Source organism: Alexandromys fortis, unplaced genomic scaffold (genome assembly GCF_014885135.2).
Source record: "Alexandromys fortis isolate MF-2015 unplaced genomic scaffold, M_Fortis_MF-2015_v1.1 scaffold_40, whole genome shotgun sequence".
NCBI classification, from domain to species: Eukaryota; Metazoa; Chordata; class Mammalia; order Rodentia; family Cricetidae; genus Alexandromys; species Alexandromys fortis.
This window is the reverse complement of record NW_026067966.1, coordinates 9,992,422-10,014,561: the sequence shown is the minus strand read 5'-3', so window position 1 is coordinate 10,014,561 and position 22,140 is coordinate 9,992,422. Positions and strand designations below refer to the sequence as shown.

Below are 22,140 nucleotides of genomic sequence, written 5' to 3'. Positions count from 1 at the left end.
CTTCTACTACGGCAGGACATCTAGACATTTATGTTCAAGTCTACCCTTATCCTCCAATCTTTCAGGAAAAAAGCCAAGTCCTTTCGCCTGGTATGAAGTACAGCTGCGTGCCAAGTGACCCAAACAAGCATCTTCATTTGCTTAAATTCCAGGAAATGTCTGATATTTAGACTCAGACCAGATTCCCCGGCATTAAGGTTTCCACTCAAATTCAATATACCTGGTTAGGTACTTAGTCAAGATGAATTTATATTTATCAACTTATACTTCCTGAGCTCTGCATAGGAAGAGAAAAGAGGAGTAGATAAACTGAGCATCTAGAGGGACATCTTAAATGTCAGCCATTTTAAGGTTCCCGCACCCCGGGAGGTATTATTCATGACACAGCTGCCTAGTGACTGTACATAGCAAGGTCTTTAGTGATTGGAATCGTGGAGTCTGTACATTGTGGAGGACTAGTCAAAGCTTATAGTCTTTCTCGTTTATAGTTAGGGCACTCTGAATGTATGTTAAGCCAACTGCAACCCTCTAGAGGACTTGGCGGCTGACCTAACTAATTCTTTTCATCACCTAAAGGTGTACTGCTATAGAACTAAAACACTCGCTCTCAACTATCTAAGACCTTTTTGACCACCTTGGTAGCAGGCCCACTGGGATTCTACCAGCCTGCTCCCTGTAGAACTGGAGCTCTGTTTATCCCCATCACTAGCCTTCGTGCGCTCTAGGCTGAGACAGGACCTGTCCCTCTGGCACGGATCACTTGTCGGGCTACAGCAGGCTCTGTGGGATGCTGAGGGTGTGATACAGTCCTCACAGGTTTTCTCTCCAACCTGAACCTGAAGCCTGGAGTCACAAAACTCAGTGTCCTGGGGGGGGGGGGGGGGGGCAGGCAGGGAAAGTACGTAAGCGTAAGCGCATGGAGCCTAGTCTCACAAATGCACAACACTCCAGGACTGCCTCTTTCCACGAGTGAAAAGGTATTACGGTATTACGTATGAAGGAATAGTGCTCCTTGCGAGAGGAAATATCACAGGAAGTAAGAGAATACCAGACAACCAATGCCGAGCTTTCACGGTGGAGAGGCTACAGGGAGTGGTGGGGACAGAACAAAAGCAATCGCCATGGCAACGTCTGGGAATAGGAGCCTGTGGTGGTCAGGTACAATTGTTCTAGATAAAACTACATTTAACCATTTTAAGTAGGAGCAAAGGAAGCAAATAAATTTAATTACTTCATGTATTTTTAAAATTCACACACACAAAATAAAATCGTACATTATACATGGTGTATGTTTAAGAAAAGGGAGGCTAAACCTCATTGAGTCTCTACAGAAAAGGGGTTGAACTGCGTAATGTCTGAGGCAAGGAACAATGCATTCACACGCACTGTGAAGCCAACAGGACACAGGATCCTGCTAGCAGCGGTAGATATCCTCAATGTCCAAAGGTCAAAGTCTCCTAAGGAATGGCAGCTCCCATCACTGCGGGCTTTCTATTCATCTGCTCTGGGGCCTCACGACAGCTCTCAGACCTGTCTATTCTTAGCACCCTAAGTGGTGAAATGGGAGGTACTACCTGTCATGAGACACACTAGCAAGTTCCCACCCTTATTCCTGAGGTTGACCTAGGGCATAGGGCTCTGGTCTACTCAAACTCCCCCAGCCAGCGCCACGGAATCTGTGCCATGGATACAACAGACTCCACCTCCAAGGGCCACAGTGTATTCTGATGAGGAAAAGAAAGCAAATGACTCACCAGACTTCCCAGCACCGCTCTCTCCCTCACACCCAACAACAGGCTGGGAATATTTTTCCACATCAGTCACCAAGTGGATGACTGACCGCTAATGGATCAAGTCAGGAACTCCTCAGTGAGCTGACCTGGCAATTTCCTCCTAAGTGCTCACTGGCCGCTTCTAAGCACGAGGGCAAGCCATAATGCCACCATCTCCGAGTCAACCTCAACTCCCTCAAGAGATGGGCAGGGTACCTCTGCCACTGCGCTGACAACTCACAAAGATTCATCTTCATCCCAGGAGGTAACAGTAGAAAGCTCTGCACAGGCCTGTGGGGCAGAGCCAACACCCACCTATAGGCTTCTTTATCAGCCAGGGCTGGGGAGGACTCAACCGGGATATGGGAATAGAGGTTGGAGATGGTGCCAAACACAGAGACACTGACTGGGACATGCTGAAGAAAAAAGAGGCCTTCTAGGGAAAGGAATGGCTGTGGAACAAGGGCCACTTCCTGGGTTGTAGACACAGCTCTCCAGGCAGTAGAAGACAATAGCCCTGAGAGGAACACTTCCTCAGGCCTGGGGGGGGAGGTTATCTCTGTCTCCAGGAGGCACGGGATCTTTATTTAGTTCTTAGAGTACAGAGATAAGAGGAAAATAGCCTCTTCCGGAAGAATGGGGGAGGAAAAGGAGAACTGTCCTTTGTAAGCTTGGGCTAACTGGGCAGAGCACGGACTTCCCACCTCTGTTCTGCTCTCCAAGCTTTTAAACCCTCAGAGGAAGGTCTGGCCAGTGGGAGATGCAGGAAGTGAGAGAGATCTCATTTCCTCCCAAGGACAGCCAGGCCTGGGTGGACATCCTGCTCCCCCTCCTGCCATCCTGCAAGCCGCGGTCCAAAGCCGAGGAGCCCTGAGGCTTTCAGGGGCTTTTATTGTATTAGAAGCATTTTTCTCATCATAACTGAGACCTTTAGTATTGCATTAAAAAGATGGTTAATTTTCTTAAGCTTCCTTTTAAACACAGAAATAGGATTAGAAGGATAACATGCTCAGATGCAAGCCCATTATTTGATTATGTCTAAACCTAATCCTGCCTTCACCTTGGCCTGCAGAGTCTCCATTTTGGGGTTTATCGGCTGATAATGCCAGGGCTGTCAGATGCTATTACTCGGTTACTATCTGTTGCTACGTGATCCTTCCACTATCAAATGCTGAAGGTTTGAAATTGAATTAAGGGTGAGTGGGGGGAGTATTGCCGTCTTTGGACCCTTAAGCATATCTTCATAGAGGAAGGAATAGTCCAGATGTCCAAAGACCAGGCCTTTCCTGTAGTAAACTATTTCCAATACTGCTTCTGAGAAAAATCTTAGAGATCACTCTTTCTCCTATGAATCAACCTTTTTTTCCCTTCACTATGAAAGATGAGGAAAGGTGGTATGGATGATAATAAAAAGATCAAAGGGCAACCACGATGAGACATTGTATTCCCTCTTCCAGTACACTGTAATTCTCTCTCCCATCACCTCTGTGTGAGCCAGTGTTGAGGTCTTCTTTGTACCCAGTGACCAGCACTAGTTCAGGGCCAATTCAGAGTAAATATTGTGAATTTTTACCAAATCGAGAACCTGAATTTAGACCACGTACGAGCATGCTGCATCTCACTTTTTTTTTTTTTAAGATTTATTTATTTACAATGTATACAACATTCTGCCTCGATGTATGCCCGCACGCCAGAGGAGGGCGCCAGATCTCAGTACAGATGGTTGTGAGCCACCATGTGGTTGCTGGGAATTGAACTCAGGACCTCTGGAAGAGCAGCCAGTGCTCTTAACCTCTGAGCCATCTCTCCAGCCCTGCATCTCACTTTTTTAAGCAGTAGAGAAGTAGAAGGCATTGCTAGGGCTGTGGAGCTGGGTGTGAAACAGGCCTGTGACCAGTCCCACATCATATGTGTGGACCACCCTCCAACCTACTGCACGATCTTCCTCCTCAGTCCAGCAGCTTCTGAGTGGCCTTACCTGTCGCAGTGGTTGCACTTAAAGGGCTTTGCACCTGTGTGTTTCCTGTAGTGCCTTGTGAGCTCATCGCTCCGTGCAAAACGCCACTCACATCCTTCCCATGAGCACTTGTAAGGCTTCTCACCTGCAGAAGACACAGAAGGACCATGGTCAGCAAGGAAGGACTTCACGCCTGTTCAGATTCTGCTACCTGGTAGTCAGTATCAGAAAATGGCCTCTTAGATAATTGTAGGTAGACTATGTTCCCTAATATAGAAAGCTACTTTATATATATATAAGCCTCCTGGTGTTGTTTTCTTTTGTTTCCTTCTTTTTTTAACCTTCAAAAGTGGCTTTACATGATCTTCGGTTCTGGGGCTGTCATTTCAGCTCCCAGAGTCAGGGCATTTCCTTCAACTGGTGAGGAATCAATTTTTATTTATGTTCTATTCCCCGGAGCACTCTGAGCCTCATGGTCCAAGCAGAAAGGAAATGTGCTATTTTCATCGGAACCACAAATGCTTCTAATTCTATTTTTCTCAAGAACCTGCAGTAAATTACCATTTCAGTCCTTTTTGTCTCTCCCTTCCCTGCCTCTTCCCCCGCAACCCATAGCCAGGTAGTTAAGTGATGAGAGACACCCCTCAGGCTCCCAGAACAGTGTTCCTTCCAGTAAATGTGACTGGATGGACAGACAGCAGGATCTCATCTGAGAGAAAGACAAAACTCACTTCCCAGTTCCTGGCATTCATGGGGAAAGCTCCCAGAGTTCCTAGCTGGGAGGTTCCCGTAACTCAGTGGCTCTCTTTAGAGTGTTCGCACTGGATAGCATATACATCATCACAAAATATTGCAGAAGCCGATTGGTAGAGCAAGCTTTAGCCACAGAGAAGCTGCTGAGGAACACGAAATCCGAGCACTGCGCCCAAGCGACCTTTTCACAGAGTAAATACAGATGGGGGAATATGTAAGAAAACGTGCATGACTTTGCCTGGGGCCTTTTTTTTTTTTAAACCCATCACATCTGTCATCAAATAGGACAAATATTTATCCTTCTAACTATATAGTGAGCTGGTCCTCATTAAGTAGAAAAACGTTTAAAACCCCAAATGAAAGCATGACATGGAGGCCCTGCCACCGAAAGGCAGGTGAGCACAGTGGTTTGGGACTCAAAGTCAATCTTCCTGGGGTCCCGTCTTTGACCACAGGCAAGGGTGATGATTAATCTTGGGTGGTTGTCTAACCTTGGGCAAGTTAGGCATGCTTTCTCAGAGATAACAATAGTGTGTACCCCTGAAAGGTTTGCAAAAATTAACAATATAGCTTACATATTATGAATTAATTAGAAACAGGAGAGGCACATGGGAGACTCATATTATTGCTAAATATTATAAAATATACAATCTGAGGGCCAGGGAGATGGCTCACTAAAGTGCTTGATGCGTAAGCTCGGGCACACCAATAAGCATCCTGACACCCATGTGAAACAGCTGTGTACAGCTGTGCACCCCTGCAACCCCAGCACCAGAGTGAGACAAGCTGATCCTTGGCATTCTTGACCAGCCAGTCAGCTCAGCCATGCCGGGGAGCCCCAGGTTCAATGAGAGATCATCTCAAAAACCAAAGTGGAGCATGACGGAAGAGGACTCCTGATGCTGACCTCTGGCCTCTGTGTTCATGAGCACACATCTGCATGCACACACAGACACAGCTACAAGAGCACACACATCACACACACACACACACACACACACACACACACACACACACACACATTTCGGGCCACAGAGGCTACCCCTTCCAAAGTACGATGGATACAACCATCTTCCAGCGTTTTCAACAGCTACGTCTCCCAGCACGCATTTAAGAAAACATTACCAGTTACAGTACCACTTTCCCTTTAAACTTGACTAAAAAGTGCTCACAGTTCTCCATTTTTATCACTCTGAATCAAATCAAGCATGCTTTAAATTCTCCACCCCTCCCCCGTTGGTTTTTTCATGACCTGGTTTCTCTGTGTAGTCCTCCCTGTCCTAGACCTCTTTCTGTAGACCAGGCTGGCCTTGAACTCACAGAGATCTGCCTGCCTCTGCCTCCCCAGTGCTGGTATTAAAGGTGTGAGGCTCCACTGCCCACTCATGCTTGAAATTCTTACTTCATTAAATTGTTGCTTAAGTAAGCCCACTGCTTTGCAAGACACAGTGCAGAAGAGAAGAGAGACATAAATTTCTCCCAAAGGGAACCAAGAGTAGAAGGAATGGAAGGAGCCTAGGAGAAAGGATTCATTTACGGAAGTGTGTGTGTGTGGAGCAAGCAATATTGGATTTACCTTACTGATAGCTCCTGATGTGACAAGGACATACTTGCTGCAGAGAAGCGTGAAGATTTCCCCTCAGCTTGTGAGTCAGCACACCTGTGACATGGCTGAATTCATTACTCAGTGCCTCTATCCATGTTCAATGGGAGTCAGTGGACTTATTAGTAAATCTGTTTTAAAATAAGCTACGGTACGTACAACAGATTTCGTGGGCCAGGTACCTCGTGAATAGCCAATGAACGTCAATTCTTCCCCTAGTTCCTGTGTTTGCAGGAACTGTTTGGGAGGAAGGCCTAATCAGATGCCAATTTAAAAAGCACTGGGAGCTCATGACTCCAGACAGCCAAGGCTGGAGCCAATATGGTCAGCTTCAATGCTGAGAAACAAGGAGACAGTTCAAGTTATGGTAGCTATTCAGTATGTGGATGGAGAGAAGACCAAAGTGCTCTTCAGGTACATTCAGAATGAGAGGGATGCCCTAGGGAAGCAAGCTACCCCACAGTGCCCTGTTTGAAAGACCAGTGGGCATCAACTACTTAATGCCATGGATCACACAAAAATACATATGTAAATATGAACAAAGCACCTAAGTGCTCAAAAATTCAAAATGCCTTCCAGTCCCAAAGACCTTCAAATAACAACAACAACAACAACAACAACAATAATAATAAATCTAAAGACAGGAGTTTCCTAGTTCCAGGAACCAAGCATGGTCAAATGACAACAAGGAACTGAGGAAATACGATGAATCCCACAGCCACAGCCAACATCCACTGCTCCAGATCAATGTCACCCTGGAATTGGCTGGTCCAGCAGTGCTAACCACGTAGGGAAGAATCCAGAAAAGACAGAGAAGAAAGGGAACAGAAGCAGGGGCACTTAGGGTTTTTGTTTTTCTCATTTCAAAGTGTTTGGTTTTCTTTTGCTGAATCCTTCAACTGTTTTGTTTCTTAAATTAAGTTTCAGTTATTTTTCCCCAAATGTTGCATCTGCCTGGCTTGTTCCCTGCACATACCACTTGTCCTATGCAGGAGGGTTCAGAGCCCTGGGGCAGTGACTCTGGCAGCAGGGTAGAGTCAGACAGCCTAGGCCTGCAGGGTCATTCTCCCCGCAATGTCTTGGCTGTGGTCAGGCACAAGTACAAAGGACATCTGAGTCACGTTACATTACGGTGACTCAATGACCTGGTTTTTTGGTTTTAGGTTGTTTTCTTCAATGTCTAATCAGTTTATCTTCAAGCTACCATTTCTGCAAATACTCATTAATGAGAAAATTTAAGTAATCATAAGAGAATTCAGCAAAATGAAGATGCTGTGCCTGAACACAGGACTCAGAGGTCAGAGGAGCAGAAAAGACACAGGGAGCTGCAGATATGCCTTCTCATCAGGACCAGGAATCAGGCTGCTGTACCTCCACATTTCTGGGCCCAGATCCTTAACCAACTGTCTACTGGTTAATTCTTGTTTGCAGTTTCACCGTGGTCAGGATAGCTTCTCCATAGACTCCAACACCTCACTAGATCTGAGGTGTGGACCCACCGAGACCGAAAAGGCATGAATTTGTATCCTACCTAAGGGAAAGTATGCTCATTTCATGAAAAGCTTAATCTTCTTTCTATTTAAAGGAATTTCCCTGTTTGGAAAAAGAAAATAACTTTAATGAGAAAGAGGGGGAAAGGAAGGGAAGCGAGAAAGATAGGAGTGGGGGGTAGGAGGGAGGTGGGTGGAGAGGAAAGAGAGAGGAGGAAAGAAAAGAGAGAAAGGGAGATGGGAGAGGAAGGAAGAGAGAGGGGGATATATAAGGTAAAAGAAGGGGAGGGAGAAGAGGATGGAGAGGAAAGAGAAGGAAGTTGGATGAGGAAGGGGGAGAAGACCAGAGGGATGGTAGCGGCTGCTTACTGTAAGCGGACTAGGTAAACTGTGACCCAGTTCTTCTCCCCACCTGGCCTTCTCATTCATCCAGACTTCCTTCTTGTCTATCCAGACACTCCTCCAGGGCATAAAAATGAAGCACATGACAGTTGTGGGACATTGAGAACGGCTATACCATTCATTCCACTGCACCCCAAGAGTGAACAAAAATGTCCAGGTGAAGGGCGTTTGAGACAGACAGATTAAGAGACACATAAAGTATTAGGTCCAGTGGATGACAGAGCAGAGGCAGGTACACCTCCCAGAGGCGACTGCACACCCAGCTACTATGCGCCCAGCTCTCAGTGCAGGAAGGGGAGCACCCTTCACAACCCCCGGATCTCAGTTTGAATATCAAGAACCACTTTGCCTGCCTGGCAAGCACATCACAAAACTTGTTTCCCTGGGGGAGACATGCCACCTCAGAGGTGATTTACTGTTGGATGAGGGCTCTTAAGGAGAGGTGAGGGTGCCTGAGAAACACAACTGACATTTATCGAGGTTGAATTACAGCAAGAATTCACACGCTCCCACAAAATGGATCTGAAATGGAGTGTGCTCTAAACCAGCAAGGCATTTTCTCGGCTTCTCACAGGGCCACTCCCCCTAAATTGCAACTGGCAGACCTGATGGATCAAACAACACTGTCATAAATACTTTCTGACCATGCAGCCCAAACACATGTAGATTTATTCATGAATTATATAAATGTACTAAAGTCCTAGAATGCTAGGATATTGTAAAGCCTATATTCAACAGAGCAATCGTTAAAAAGAATGAGAGCAAATTAAATATAAATCAAGTCATACATTATTCTTCTTGCACTAAAAAGATTGTAAATTAAATATAAATAGAAGTTATACATTTTTTTCCCTCTTGCACTCAAAAAGATGGAGTTGCACAGCCCGGCTTCTAAGGCCAGGGTCCTGGAAGGCAAAGAGAAGCAGCTGCTCTAGCTCCATGCTACTGATCTGCATCCGTTCGCGGCCCTTACAGTTTAATTCTTCATAGAAACCTTTGAAAATTCAAACCACAGCATGTGTCTCTTTCAGGGCACCTTGACATACCTACACAAATCGGCTTCTTTGATATTCTATGGGTTTTGTCTTAAGCATCTGAAAACCTTTTTCTGAGGGCTAGGGAGATGGCTCAGTAGGTGACATGAGGATTTGAATTTGGAATCCCAGCACCCACATTTAAAAAAGCAAGCATTGTGCCACACACCCAGAATCTCCGAGCTAGGTGGGTGGAGACAGGATGCCTGAAACTCACGGGCTAGCCAGCATAGCAAAACCAGTGAGCTTCAGGTTCAGTGAGCGACTGTCTCAAAGCAAATGAGGCACAGAATAATAGTAACTGAAGAAGATACACAATACTGAACTTCACATGCATGCATACACATGTGTGCATGCATGCATGCACCCCCACATGCCCCCACATACTGCCACATATCCCCACACACCATTTTCTGTGAAAGGTAACAACAGACTACACCAGGCTACCATAACCACTCCCCCATCAAATAAGGTTAAAATGAAATACAAATGTTTAGTTGTTCCCCATCATTCTCAGAAAAAAGACCCTAGTCTATAGAGCCCTCCAGTGTGCATTTAGCATGACCTGAATCCTGACCACCTTTCTCATCAACCAGCCTCCCCTTCCAGGAATCGCCATCTTTCTGGCAGCTCTGCTTCTTAAAGGCACTTCTACCTCAGAGCCTCTGTTGTATGCCCTGGCTCTTGTTCCTTCATATACCTCTTCATTCAGCCTCTGGCTTTAAGTAGTCCTACCCTCATTAGCCTCTGAAGAAAAGCAGGTGACGGGGGACCCAGTGGCACACACTGCAATCTTAGCATGTGGGAGAAAGAAGGAGGCAGGAGGATGCAGAATTCAAAGCCAGCCTGTCTCTAAGATGAAATAAAAGACAAAGTGCAGGCTGTCCATCTCACTTGGAAATGAGACGCCATAGTGCAGGTGTGTGCCATGTTGGAAATGAGACCGCGTGGGGCTGGTGTGTGCCGTGTTGGAAATGAGACGGCGTGGGGCTTGTGTGTGCCATGTTAAAAATGAGATGGTGTGGGGCTGGTGTGTGCCGTGTTGGAAATGAGACGGCGTGGTGCTGGTGTGTGCCGTAGCATTAGTGTGCTACTGTCCCCTTTTTCTGCGAGACTGTCAGTTTTAGGCAAAGCATCCATGTCCAGCTCCGAGTGTGCAGTAGAACACACTATATTAATATTGATGATGATGATAAATTCTTCAAACCTACTGCATCTTCACTGTCAACAAAGACTGGAGTCCACACAGAACCAAGAAAGCTGGTGTGAGTTCTAATCCCTTGCTGGTTTAAGAGGTAAAATGTTTGCATAGCTGTTTAAACCTGTCATTCTTTTCTTGGAAGTGGACTAAATGTAATTGCGTCACCACCAGAGGCCACTTCCCCATTTCCATCTCTTTCCCACCTCTCAGAGAAAAAAAAAAAAAAAGCATGACCACTTTCAGCTCACACCTAGGACCTGGGCCTTCTGAGGAACTGCCCCCTGGAAAGTGGAGCGCATGGACCTAGGAAGTCCAGCTCTAAAGGCTGCCTCTAGGGCTGGACTGGAGAGCATCCGTGATAGAGCAGATGCACCGAGTTTCAAGTTCACTTTAAAGATACGGATGGGAGCAGGAAATATGAGCAGGAAGCAGAGTCGTGCACGCGAGGATTTTAAAAGACCCTTGGAAATGAGCAGTGTGCACGCAAACTTTCTAAATCCACTTCCTGACCTGCAGAACGTCATTTTGAATCCATGTCTTAAAAGGAGGAGAACTTTGACATGGTTAGAGGTCTGAAAAGGCTAATGTAAATCTCTGCTTACTTGTGATGTGATTACTAGGCATCCTGGTACATCAGGCTCCAGTCCTTTCAGGACTTGGATTAAGAACACGGAAATTTCTCAGATCAGGAAATGGAGAGGATGGGAAATACTGCAACGGGTTCATTTCTTTTTTCATTTAAGGACAACCAAAGGCCATCAGCACAGACCCCCCCAATTGCTTTCATATCCCACTCAACAGCATTAAAGACTACAGTGTTGTACGCAGGGAATGAATCACCAGGTGAGACAATGCTGTGAAACTTTCCTAACACCAGAAACAGAACAACCAGCAAACTAGCTGGTCCTCCCAGCTTAGGCTGTAGGTACCAGTACCAAGTTATTGATGGGCTCCGCTTTGGAAAATTGCCCAGGTTTCTCTTTGATTCTGGTTATATCTTAAGTAGTTTCTCTTCTTTTCCAATAAAGGACTGGCTGACTGATGGAAGCTAAGACAAAGCCTGTACCTGCCCAGTATATCGAAAGCATCTCCAATAGCTACTACATAAAATATAGTGTCTTCGCTAATCTGGACTTCATGTTGAGTTTCCATTCACCTGTTACTCCCTCGCCCACGGCCTCCCAGGCGCTAGGACCCAAGCTACTGCATTTACACAGAGCATTTATCCATTTTCAGGGCAAATTACTATCTGTTCTTTAGATTTTAAATTTTATTCTTCGAACAGTTATAAAGCAAGGGCCATCTTAGGTTAGCTGAACTCTCCATAGCCTGAGTATCTACTTTAAGATGGCGGTTCAAAAGTAAGTAAGTGAAAGCACATCCTCAAAGACAGACAGGTCCTACTTCAGAGAGAGATGGGAAGGAGAGAGATGGGAAGGAGAGAGATGGGAAGGGTTCTGGCTTCCTCTCTATGTCGTGAGCCATTTCCCCCTAAAAATCATTACAGGAACCATCACCCTGGGGAGTCTGCAGGGAACCTCACACCCATAATTATGTTCTATTGAGAGAACCTGCCCCACACCCAATTAAGCTGTTGATGGAGAGCTATCTGTTAGTGGAACCCGCCTCACATTCCAGCTATCCAGGGAACCAGGTGTGGCAACTTGTGACTTCTTGGCCTACCTGTCCGAATGTAATGTCTTGGCCTACGTGACGGGACCACGCAGCGAGATCCCGTGCCCTGCCCACCAAGTCCTCATCCAGGGCCTATATAAACAGCAACCATGATCCTAATAAACGGAGGCTTTGACAAATCTGCTTGGCCTCATTCTTCTGTCCTAGCTCATTCCCTTCCAGGTAGCACCCCTCCGAGACCCTGGAATAACTGATTGCAGGGTGGGCTACAACCCCTAGACTGAGTAACCCACCCAATGCAATCGACATCTCATAGCCTCTGATATCTGTGCAGGGCACCAGCTGCATGTGGTTGTGCATAACTGTAGGCTCTAGGGGAGCTAAGAACTACAACCTATAGTTGTAAAATGCACCTTAGAAACTGAAGCAGTAGAAAACGCTTTGTGCTCTTAGCAGGACTACACTCACAACTCAAAGTTTAAAACCCAGACTTAGATACGCCATCAAAAGTAATACACACTAGATTTTAAAGACCCACTCTAAAAGGAGTGGAAAATATGACATATGAATACATTTTTAACATTGATTTTAAGTTATCATATTTGTGTGCACGGTTTTATATACTATATGTTGCTAAAATTAACTTTACCTGTTTCTCTTTTACTTTTTGGCAGTTTTTTTGTTGAAGCTGAGCAAGAATTCTGCGACCATGCTAACCTCTCCCCCCAACCTTCTTTTTACACAGACAAAATAAGAGCTTGCCTTTGTGGCATACATATATTTCTGCTCTCAACTGAACTTCACAAGTTCCAGACCAACTCAACCTTAAAGGTCCATCCTCCCGAATGTGACTACAGTTCTTCCCATGTCCAGCCCATGGCTTTAGACCCACGGTTGGCATTTTCATGTTCTGACCTGTGGGAGAAGCAAGCTTGCTCCCACGCTGAGAAACTTGCACGAATTCTCAACTCTAAAAGGCTGTGAAGAGAGAGGCTTGGTAGCCCCATTCAGTTATTCTACTTTGTGGATCCTCAAACTTACTCCTTTCTTCTCCTTCCTTCCCCCTTCTCTTTCTACTCCTCCCTCTTCCTCTTGCCTCTATTTCTCTGTCTAGAAGGCTCTGGCAAACTCCCCCAAATGTACCAGCAAACCTCCCTCTTTCTCCTTGTTGCTACAATGGGTTTGACGGCCTGAGTTATCCTTCTATGCAGTCTGCTTTGAGACTCTCTGGGCATGCCTTTGGAAGCCTGATAAAGTAACAGTCAAGCCAGGATGTCAAGGTGAAGGCCGTAAACGTGTGGAAGGAAGAAAACTCTGTAAGTTTAAACCACACCACGTGGTAAGGGCATGGGAACACATACTTGGAGCATTTAGGAAATGTTCATCCAAAGACTCAAAGAACACTTCTCTGATCTCCCAAATTTAATAGGTGGACAGTCTCCTCTTTGCCAGAGAGTAAATTCCACTGAGGTCAAGATCCATGATTACTTTACTCCCTTTATTCACAAAGCATACCATAAACTTCCTCTGTGTGTGTGTATGTGTGTTTATTCACAGATACATACACAATGAAGGCAGTATAAAATATTTTAGACTCTTTGTAGGACTACATTAACTTAAACTACTGAAAGTTTAACATGCATATTATGCCATTAACATCTATATGTTAATTTTGACATGTATGTGTTCAACTATATATATCCACAAAGTACAATAAGAAGCCCCAAAATAATTACTATTTTTTTGTGTTTTTTATCTCCCATAGCAACCTCTCTTGCCATGGATAATCTCCTATTGCAGGAGGTTTTTTTTTTTTTTTTTTTTTTTTTTTTTTTTTCCACTTCAGTTTGCATTAGATTCCCCCTTCTTTGTTTTTTTTTTTTCCTCTTTTTTTCTAATTGTGTTTTTTTTTTTTTTTTTTTTTTTTTTTTTTTTTTTTTTTTTTTTTTTCCACTTCAGTTTGCATTAGATTCCCCTTAAGGTCTAGGGCAAAAAAAAAGTTGAACTCCACCCAGAGTGTCTGACTCACTAGAGGAAGACTCAGGAATCTGTGTGTCTAGCAAATTCCTAGTCAGTGCTTCAGAAACCATTGTTCCAAAGGGGGAATTGGATCATTCAGTTCTACCTCTGTCATATAATAACAGTGTGTCCTCGGTGTCAGTCACCAGAGAGTCCATGGGCTGGAAAGATGGCTCAGCAAGCAAAAGCACTACGTAGGCACGCCGAGAGCCAGATGACTGAGCTCAACTTCCTGAACCCTTGTGAGAATGCCTGGATGTGGCAGCGTACATGTGGAATCTTAGCACTTCTACAGTGAGGTGGGAGGCGAAGACAGGAGACTCATCTAGAAGCTTGAGTGCCAGCTAACCTGAAGTACACGGCACAGCTGCCGAAACGAGGCCGACTGCCAAGATGGTGAGGAAAAGCACGAGTTGCTCTTCCAGAGGCCCAGGCTCAATTTCCAGCATCCCCATGGTGGCTCACACCTATCTGTAACTCTAGTTCCTGATGTGAGAGTGATTTCTTATTAATAAAGAAACTGCCTAGGCCCCTTGACAGACCAATCCTTAGGTGGGTGGAGTAAACAGAACAGAATGCTGGGAGGAAGAGGCTGAATCAGAGAGTTGCCATGATTCTCTTACCGAACACAGATGCAGGTTAAGATCTTCCCTGGTAAGACACCTCGTGGTGTTACAGGGATATTAGAAATGGGTTAGATCAATATGTAAGAGCTAGCCAATAAGAGGCTACAGATAACGGGCCAGGCAGTGTTTAAAAGAATACAGTGTCCGTGTAATTATTTCGGGCATAAGCTAGCCATGCGGGCGGCCGGGTGCCGGGGACGCAGCCCTGCCGCTCCTAACACTACAAGTTCCAGGGGATCTGACACCCTCATGCAGATTTATATGTAGGCAAAATATCAATGCACATAGAATAAAAATAAATTTTTAAAAAATAAAACAAATAAACAAAAACAAAAACAACAACAAAACCCAAGGTGGATGTGTGAGTGTGACTGGCCGACTACATTGCCCCACTTCGATGGAAGGTCTTACTTTGATCTGTGATAGGGTAGCAAAAAGGATCTGGCACGTGAGAGGCCGGAGAGGACGGTGTGAACAGAGGCCCCTGTCACGTACACGGAAGTGACTGTGTTTGAAAGGTTGGGTCAGTCATGAAATCAAGGTAGCAACCTAGATGCTGAAATGACTTATTTGCTGCAAGCTAAGAAGCCTTTTCTATGTGGAACATGTGATGCCGTCCCATGTGTTTGGAGACACACCCCACCAGGCTTCCCATAAGCCAAAGAATGCTGAAGGACAGTTGTAGTCTAGTTTCTTGTTTAATGGAAAAATCTATGAAGTGTTCTAACCTGTTCTAGTGGGGTCGAGGAAAGCACAGCCAGTGAACATCATCCCTCAACACAACAAGGCCAAATCACACAACGATTATTAGGCACGTTGTTATCCTCACAGCTCATTTACACATTTAGGTGTCGGGCAGCAATTCAAGTTCATCCTTGGCTACATAGCAAGGTCAAGGCCAACAGTCTCAAAGAACACCCCTGCCCCAAGAGAAAAGGAGATGGGGACCAAATAAAACCCCAACAGCACCCATATCTGGCATCTCTGTCCGCAAATTATGAAACAGGAAATCATGACCACTTGAACTTGAGATAGCTTAACTACTACCATTTTTTAAAGCACTAAGCTACTTGCAAAAGTATTTTTTTCCTGTTTTCTTTGTACTTGGTTTGAGTTTACTTTTAAAAAGGATTTTTATCAGCTGTTTTAGAGACTAATCTAGCGAAAGCTTGGTGTCCCTGGAAAATCTAACGTATTTTGCTGATGACTGGTTCAAATAACAGTTAGAGACCAGGCATATGTCAAATTTGAAGAAGAAAGTTACTAGTGCATTCATATTTTCCTTTTAACTGACAACTTCACCACCATGTGAACGAATTGAAATTAATGCGTAAGATAATTCTTCCATTTGCTACTAAAATAATTCTTCTCTAAGTCACATTTCTACCATTCATGCTGATATTTAGGTAGGAATTTTATTGTTGAAAAAATATGCTTTATTTAAATTCACCTTTGGCCAATCCTTGGGATTCACTTTCAAATATAGAAATAGTTATAAAGGACTAAAGAGCAGGTATTCACTACAACAAAAACTGTAAAGCATAAAGAATCTTGAAGACATTCATTAGGAAGCCTTTCTGACTAGGCCTGGACCCCCTAAGGAGCCAATCCATTCAAAGGCTGGCAGCCCCAGAGTGTAATGGCAAGTCTATTCTTACTGACTGGAATTTGATAGTAAAAAAACAGAACAACTGGGGAACATTGAAGTTTGGACAAGGGTTGGCCTACGTGACTTTTGGGAAGCTGAGGACAATGAGGGGCGGCTGGGACTTGGGAATCACAGAACATGGAGAGGGTGGGACGGTCAGGACAGCGAGAGTGCAGCATTAGAACAAGCCAGAGCTGAGATGCATGGCTCCTACCAAACGACACATCCACTGCACGACATCTAACGCGCCTTTGGGCGCTCTTTCTTTAGTTCTAATTACAAACTGAAGAATACAGCCCGAATTACTATTAGGATGAGACGTGAGCTTCCTATGATATATGTTATAATTATGAACAGAGATGATATATATTTAAAAAAAAATAGGACAGGATTATCCAAACCCACATCAGGGCTGTTTTTCGAAGCTATAAAATGACTGGAATGATTTGATTAAGATCATGATGATATTTTGTTATTCCATGATTATACAACCCTGATGCTAGAGATGCAGCCTAAACACATCAAAAAATTTAACGGGTCAAAAAACATAAGTCTATCAAACCCCCAAAAAGCTCAAATTAGAGACTTTACACAGAGATAATGGAGGAAGATACCCCCTCTGGATGAGCTGCCTTTCAACAGAATATGTGTGGATCCAGTTCCTTTAGCGATAAATGTCAAACAAGTAAAGGGTTAAGTCACCAATAACCTACTAAAACCTCTTCCTAAATAATCAAACGTTCTTTTCAGAAGTTGAATCTCTCCATTGTCTAAATCAATCCAACCATCTATTCCACCTTCGTATAAAAGTCTAAGAAAAAGAAAAACCTGTATTTCCTATTTTTTGACAACTGACAACCTAGGGCAGACACTGTCCCCACTACGGAGGGAGTTAAGAGAAGCTGTCCAAGAAACTGTGTGGTCTGCTCTTCTACCTCACAGCTATTTACCATGTCTAAGACATGGCATCTGCATCCTCTTGAAATGTCAGCACCTCCCTAGAACTCCACTGACTGGAGTGTCATTGGCTTCCACTCATAAGATGTCTGTCTTCCACGCGTTGCCCCTCCTCCCAAATTTTAGCCTTCTCTACATTTCAGTATGACCACCTGTCTTCTAGTTCCTGTAGATTGTTATCTTCTTGTGGCACAATATTGTGCCCTGATTTTCCCCACCCACATCAGATGCAAAGTGTTCTTTAAACTGGGACATTTTACACTGGCAATTCAATAAATATTAAGTGCAGAGTGTGTGACCAGGCACTGGGATCCTACTGGCACTGGACTGCCTATCAGATCCACAGACCTTTAAGATGCATTACCATAAAGATAATGAACCCTTCCTTCATCTCTGTCCACAGTAAACATAGCTCTGTGACACACTGGGTTCCATCAGCATTAGTTCTAATATGCACCCACCAATGACATGGCTAAAGAGGAAAGTGTGTAGGAAAGAATGGTTCCATCGGAGAAATCCCAGGGGGAAAGCATCAGGCATGCACACAAATGATGCAGGGTCCAGTTTGTGTGTGTGTGTGTGTGTGCGCGCTCGCGCGCGCACATGCATGCACACACTGGCTATCATGTAGAGAGAAAAATCCTTATAACTCATGAGGATCATTAAAACAGAAGGAGAACAGAGATGGTGAAATTGAAGGATGCCAGGTGCAAGGGCATTCCAAAGAGAAGGGACATACGCAAAGGTCCAGAGACAAGGAGCGGTCTATCACAGCGGAGGTGAAGGGTGAACACATGAGGAACAACACTACCAGCGGACAGACAGATGGTAAAAGCCAGAACAAGGGACTTGATTTCAAATGGATGGTCTTGAGGCCAGAGGCCCAGTTTGTGACCCTTGTATGTTCAGAACCTGACATAACATATGACCTTCGTACTCCCAGAAGCCCGTGCTCTGGGAAGTTGTCACTGGCACAGGTAGGCACGCTCTCCCCCTTTGTCTCTCCCTGTCCCCCTTTCCCTCTCTCCTTCCGTGTGAGACATGGTCTAAAGAGACTTATTATATGAGAAATATAATAAGTTTGCCTAGAACTACAAAACCAATGGTTCCTTTAAGGGCAACAGCAAGCCACCTCAATGTTCCCAAGACCTGGAAGGCTGGTAGAGAACTTGCGTTAACCTGATGCGAACACACACACACACACACGCATACACACACACACACACACACACACACACACATTCTTCAAGCACTGTCCTGTCCACCAGCATTCATCCTCTGTCTCATGCTTCCTCATGGGATCATCAGGAAGAAAACACAGTGATAAAGTCATCTATAGAATCTACATTATCACACACTCGACCTCCTCTTCGCCTCAAATCGACAAACACCAGACACCCACATATGCAGAAGCACCCCCACACAATCTGTCAGACTACAGATTCCTAACCCCAAACAGGCTGCATTTTCTCAGTGCTAAACCCACAGCTATAATATTTTCTCTTTATTCTTCTGCCGAAAAATGAAGGCACCCTGGGAAGAAAATGCCAATGCAATCTGACTTTGCATTCTAGAGGGAGAAGAGGTACAAGAAATGTTAGCGTGTGGCCAACCTGACCCCATGTGCTCACTCTCTTAAGCTGGGGACTTGGTATTCACTTCATCCTCTTCCAACAACAGAGCTATATTCTCATGGCATGCAAAATGCACACGAAAACCTCCATCGGGAGCTTAACTTTCACATACCAACTAGAATGCACTAGGATTTTCCCCAGACCATGTGCCACACTGGGAATTTCACAAGCCAAGCATTTTATATTAGGGTGTCTGCATTAGAGGCTGAAAGCGTGCAGCACCAACTGCCAGTGACTGCCTCAGTTGATGCGCTTCTCACGTGCGCTAGAGCCCCTGACTTTTGGCTAAGCTAATGAGCATCAAGAATAAAGATTATATCTGCCCAGGAATGTGGTACATACCCTGTCACCTGAGTATTTCAGAGGCGTGGGGGCTACAAGCTCAGGGAAGACTGGGCTATACAGCAAGACCCTACCTCAAAAGGTCTCAAAAGGCAATGGCAGATGGATAGATAGGTGGATGGATGGACAGATGGACGGATGGACTGGCAGACAGATGATCTTTGCAGTTACTTGCTGACATGTGACTAAGCCCTGGCTCATGAGATATGAGTCCAAGTGACAAATGCACTTGTAAAGGCTGGGACAGCCCCACTCCTTCCCACTTTGAAAAGAGCTGTGTGAAAACTGGGTCCCTGGAAAGCAGACCTGCTGGGAGCCACCTTAAATAGCAGGGACAAGCAATTCTTCAAAACGTGAGCCCTGAGGATGGGAACACGGGACGATGATGAGTCTAGGTGTTGACTGGCTGCTTATAACACAGCAAAGAGCCCAGGTTTCTCATAAAAGAGAAAATCTTACATGTAATCTTCAACTGGCTTGAATCTTGGACACAAAAGCTCTGTCTAGGACCCAATGAATTCACATGAGAACAGAAACGAGCAGAAGAAAGCGACACATGTCCAGACCGGTGTTTCTCTCAGTAGAGATGCGCCTCCATATTCCAGCTTTTCAACACATGACGCGGCAATGGTTAGGAAACCTAAGGGTTTGAACCACACAACTTAAGCTCAACGCTGCATTTATAAATAGAGCCCAAAGTCTAAACCCTGCTAAACTACGGCATGCAACTCACCACGTCACATATCTCCTTCAGTGAAATGTGCGTCCCTTTTCTATTAGATACAGAGTCAAATGTCTGCATTTGCCTAATAGATCTGTGTATCTACCTGAAGTGGGGCCGGGGGAGAAAGAGAATGTTGGAGAGAGGAACAAAACGTATGCCCAGGCAAGCTTGACAAGAAATGTACTCTGAAGAAAGACATCGAATGACCACCGAGTTAAGGCCGTGGCCTGATTCCACCTCTTTTTTTTTTATTGGCTGGTCATGTTTGGCTCATCATGGTGGCATGGGCCAGTCTAATACTTATCAAGCACGTTTTAGATACTGTATCCCTGAAGCCCCTGAGCTGCTTTATGTATATTCTGCTTTGTAATTCTCTCAAGAGACCAGGATAGTCCTCTCTGTTTTTCTAGATGAGAAATGAAGCTATGTGCCAATCCACCTAGAGCACGGGAGGAAGGGTGCGGATTTCAGACTTGGCAATTTTACCTTAATTTACTTAACATACATAATCTCTATCTTACCACCTCTTTGAACAATTACAATAGAAAAAAAATCATGCTTACATTCCTTTGGAAATAAGTTCTCATAAAACAAAGGTTTCAATGGGAAGGGCTGTCAGCGCTATTTTGATGCACCTACATTGTAATACTTTTAACATATGAAGAAACAAAGGAATGTAACCTGTGAAGGCTAGAAACCTCCTCCAGGGGCCAAGGCCCCATGGCTGGTGCACAGAATGACATTGTTGGCTACAGTACAGCAGTGCAGGAAGGAGGCAGTGCAGGAAGGCAGCAGTGCAGGGAAGCAGCAGGGCAGGAAGGCGGCGGTGCAGGAAAGCAGCAGTGCAGGAAGGCAGCAGTGCAGGAAAGCAGCAGTGCAGGGAAGCAGCAGTGCAGGAGGGAGGCAGTGCAGGAAGGAAGCAGTGCAGGAAGGAGGCAGTGCAGGAAGGAGGCAGTGCAGGAAGGAGGCAGTGCAGGAAGGAGGCAGTGCAGGAAGGCAGCAGTGCAGGAAGGCAGCAGTGCAGGGAAGCAGCAGTGCAGGAGGGAGGCAGTGCAGGAAGGCGGGCTATCTTCCCTAGACAAGAAGGCTAGTATCAGCTGGATCAGCATTTTTTCTCTTTTCACTCCTTTCACTTTCTGCACATCTTTGTTGCCTGAAACAGTTCTAGGTAAACCCAAACTGGAAAGCCACAAGGCCGACTGCAAAGCAAGCCTGCGTTCGTCGCCCACGTCCAGTGGTGCCATGGCTGGCAGCCTTGCCAGAAACAAGTTTCCACAAGTTCGCCACAGGGCCTGATGCTCTCTCTTTCCCCAGTCACATCTTCCCCTGTACCTGGTCCATCAAAGAGAGGAGCTGGAACTTGCGCTGCTGGGACGCAGCAATGTCTTTCCAGGTGGAAACGTTTCTTCCTTAAAACAGAAGGGATACAACCCAGAATAGCTTCAGGAAGTCCCTAAAACTGACCAGTAATAAATAATAAACATTGCCGAGAGTCACTCTCAGACAAGACGAGCTACAAAGATGACTGAGAGCAGACCAGCTCTCTGGAAGAAGCAGAAACCAGCTGAGCTGCCCGGAGGAGGTTCAGATTAACTGGGCCACCTGGAAGGATATTCTTCAACGTGTTGAACTACCTGCAAGCTATACGGTGTGCACCAGGTTCCTGGCTTTTGGGAGCTGCCACCTATGCAAGGGATGCATTTTGGTCATGCAGCTGTCTTTGGGTCCTTTCTGTTCCTCTAAGTAACCTCCAGAAAACTCGCTGGTTCACCAGGTTGGTGGACTCCTCCATGGTGAGTAGGCCTGTGTATTACATCTCCCCAGGAAAAGTTTTGCCATACAATCGGGAGCTATTCAGTGTGACTGGAGAAGAGGCAGGGGTCAGGCGGCACAGGCTTATAGACTGGCACCATCCAATCAGACAGCCTCCAGCATTGCAAATCCTGAGTACTTGCAACGTGAGTGATCTGAGTGGAGCTATGTCCTAAGTGAGCAACACACAGTCTGTGAAACGGGGAAAAAAGTAGTAAGAAGAGGGTACAAAACAGCTCAATAATTGTTTATATTAATTACTTTTGAAGTTGTATTTTGGATATTGAACAAATAAGACGGTATTAGAATTAATCACTTGGGGCGACTGGCTGCTTTTGAACTGGAAGTGGTAGAAAAAAAAGCAGTAATGACATTTATGACGCTCATGGCGTCTTCCTGTGGGAAAGCACTCGGATGGTCACATTTCACATCGTGGATTTCACTCTACGAACTCCGTGCAGAGTGTGTGGGCCAGTCAGCATTATACTCCTAACAGTTCTGGTTGTCAAGTGTCCTGAGGCTGCAGTGGCC

General features: G+C 45.2%; 1 protein-coding gene and 1 long non-coding RNA gene across 4 annotated transcripts in view; one reads left to right on the top strand and one right to left on the bottom strand.

The window, feature by feature from the left end:
• Klf7 (KLF transcription factor 7) overlaps positions 1 to 22,140 on the bottom strand; it is a 90,066-nt gene that overhangs the window by 8,480 nt on the left and 59,446 nt on the right. For all 3 annotated transcript variants that reach the window (XM_050154221.1, XM_050154220.1, XM_050154222.1), the window contains one exon: positions 3,751 to 3,874. In XM_050154221.1, coding sequence (XP_050010178.1) covers positions 3,751 to 3,874 — 124 coding nt within the window. The remainder of the gene's footprint in view (positions 1 to 3,750; positions 3,875 to 22,140) is intronic.
• Positions 1,779 to 14,607, top strand: LOC126508812 (uncharacterized). The gene is made up of 3 exons (XR_007593973.1): positions 1,779 to 2,037; positions 12,593 to 13,163; positions 14,009 to 14,607. It is a non-coding gene; the product is annotated as an uncharacterized lncRNA (long non-coding RNA).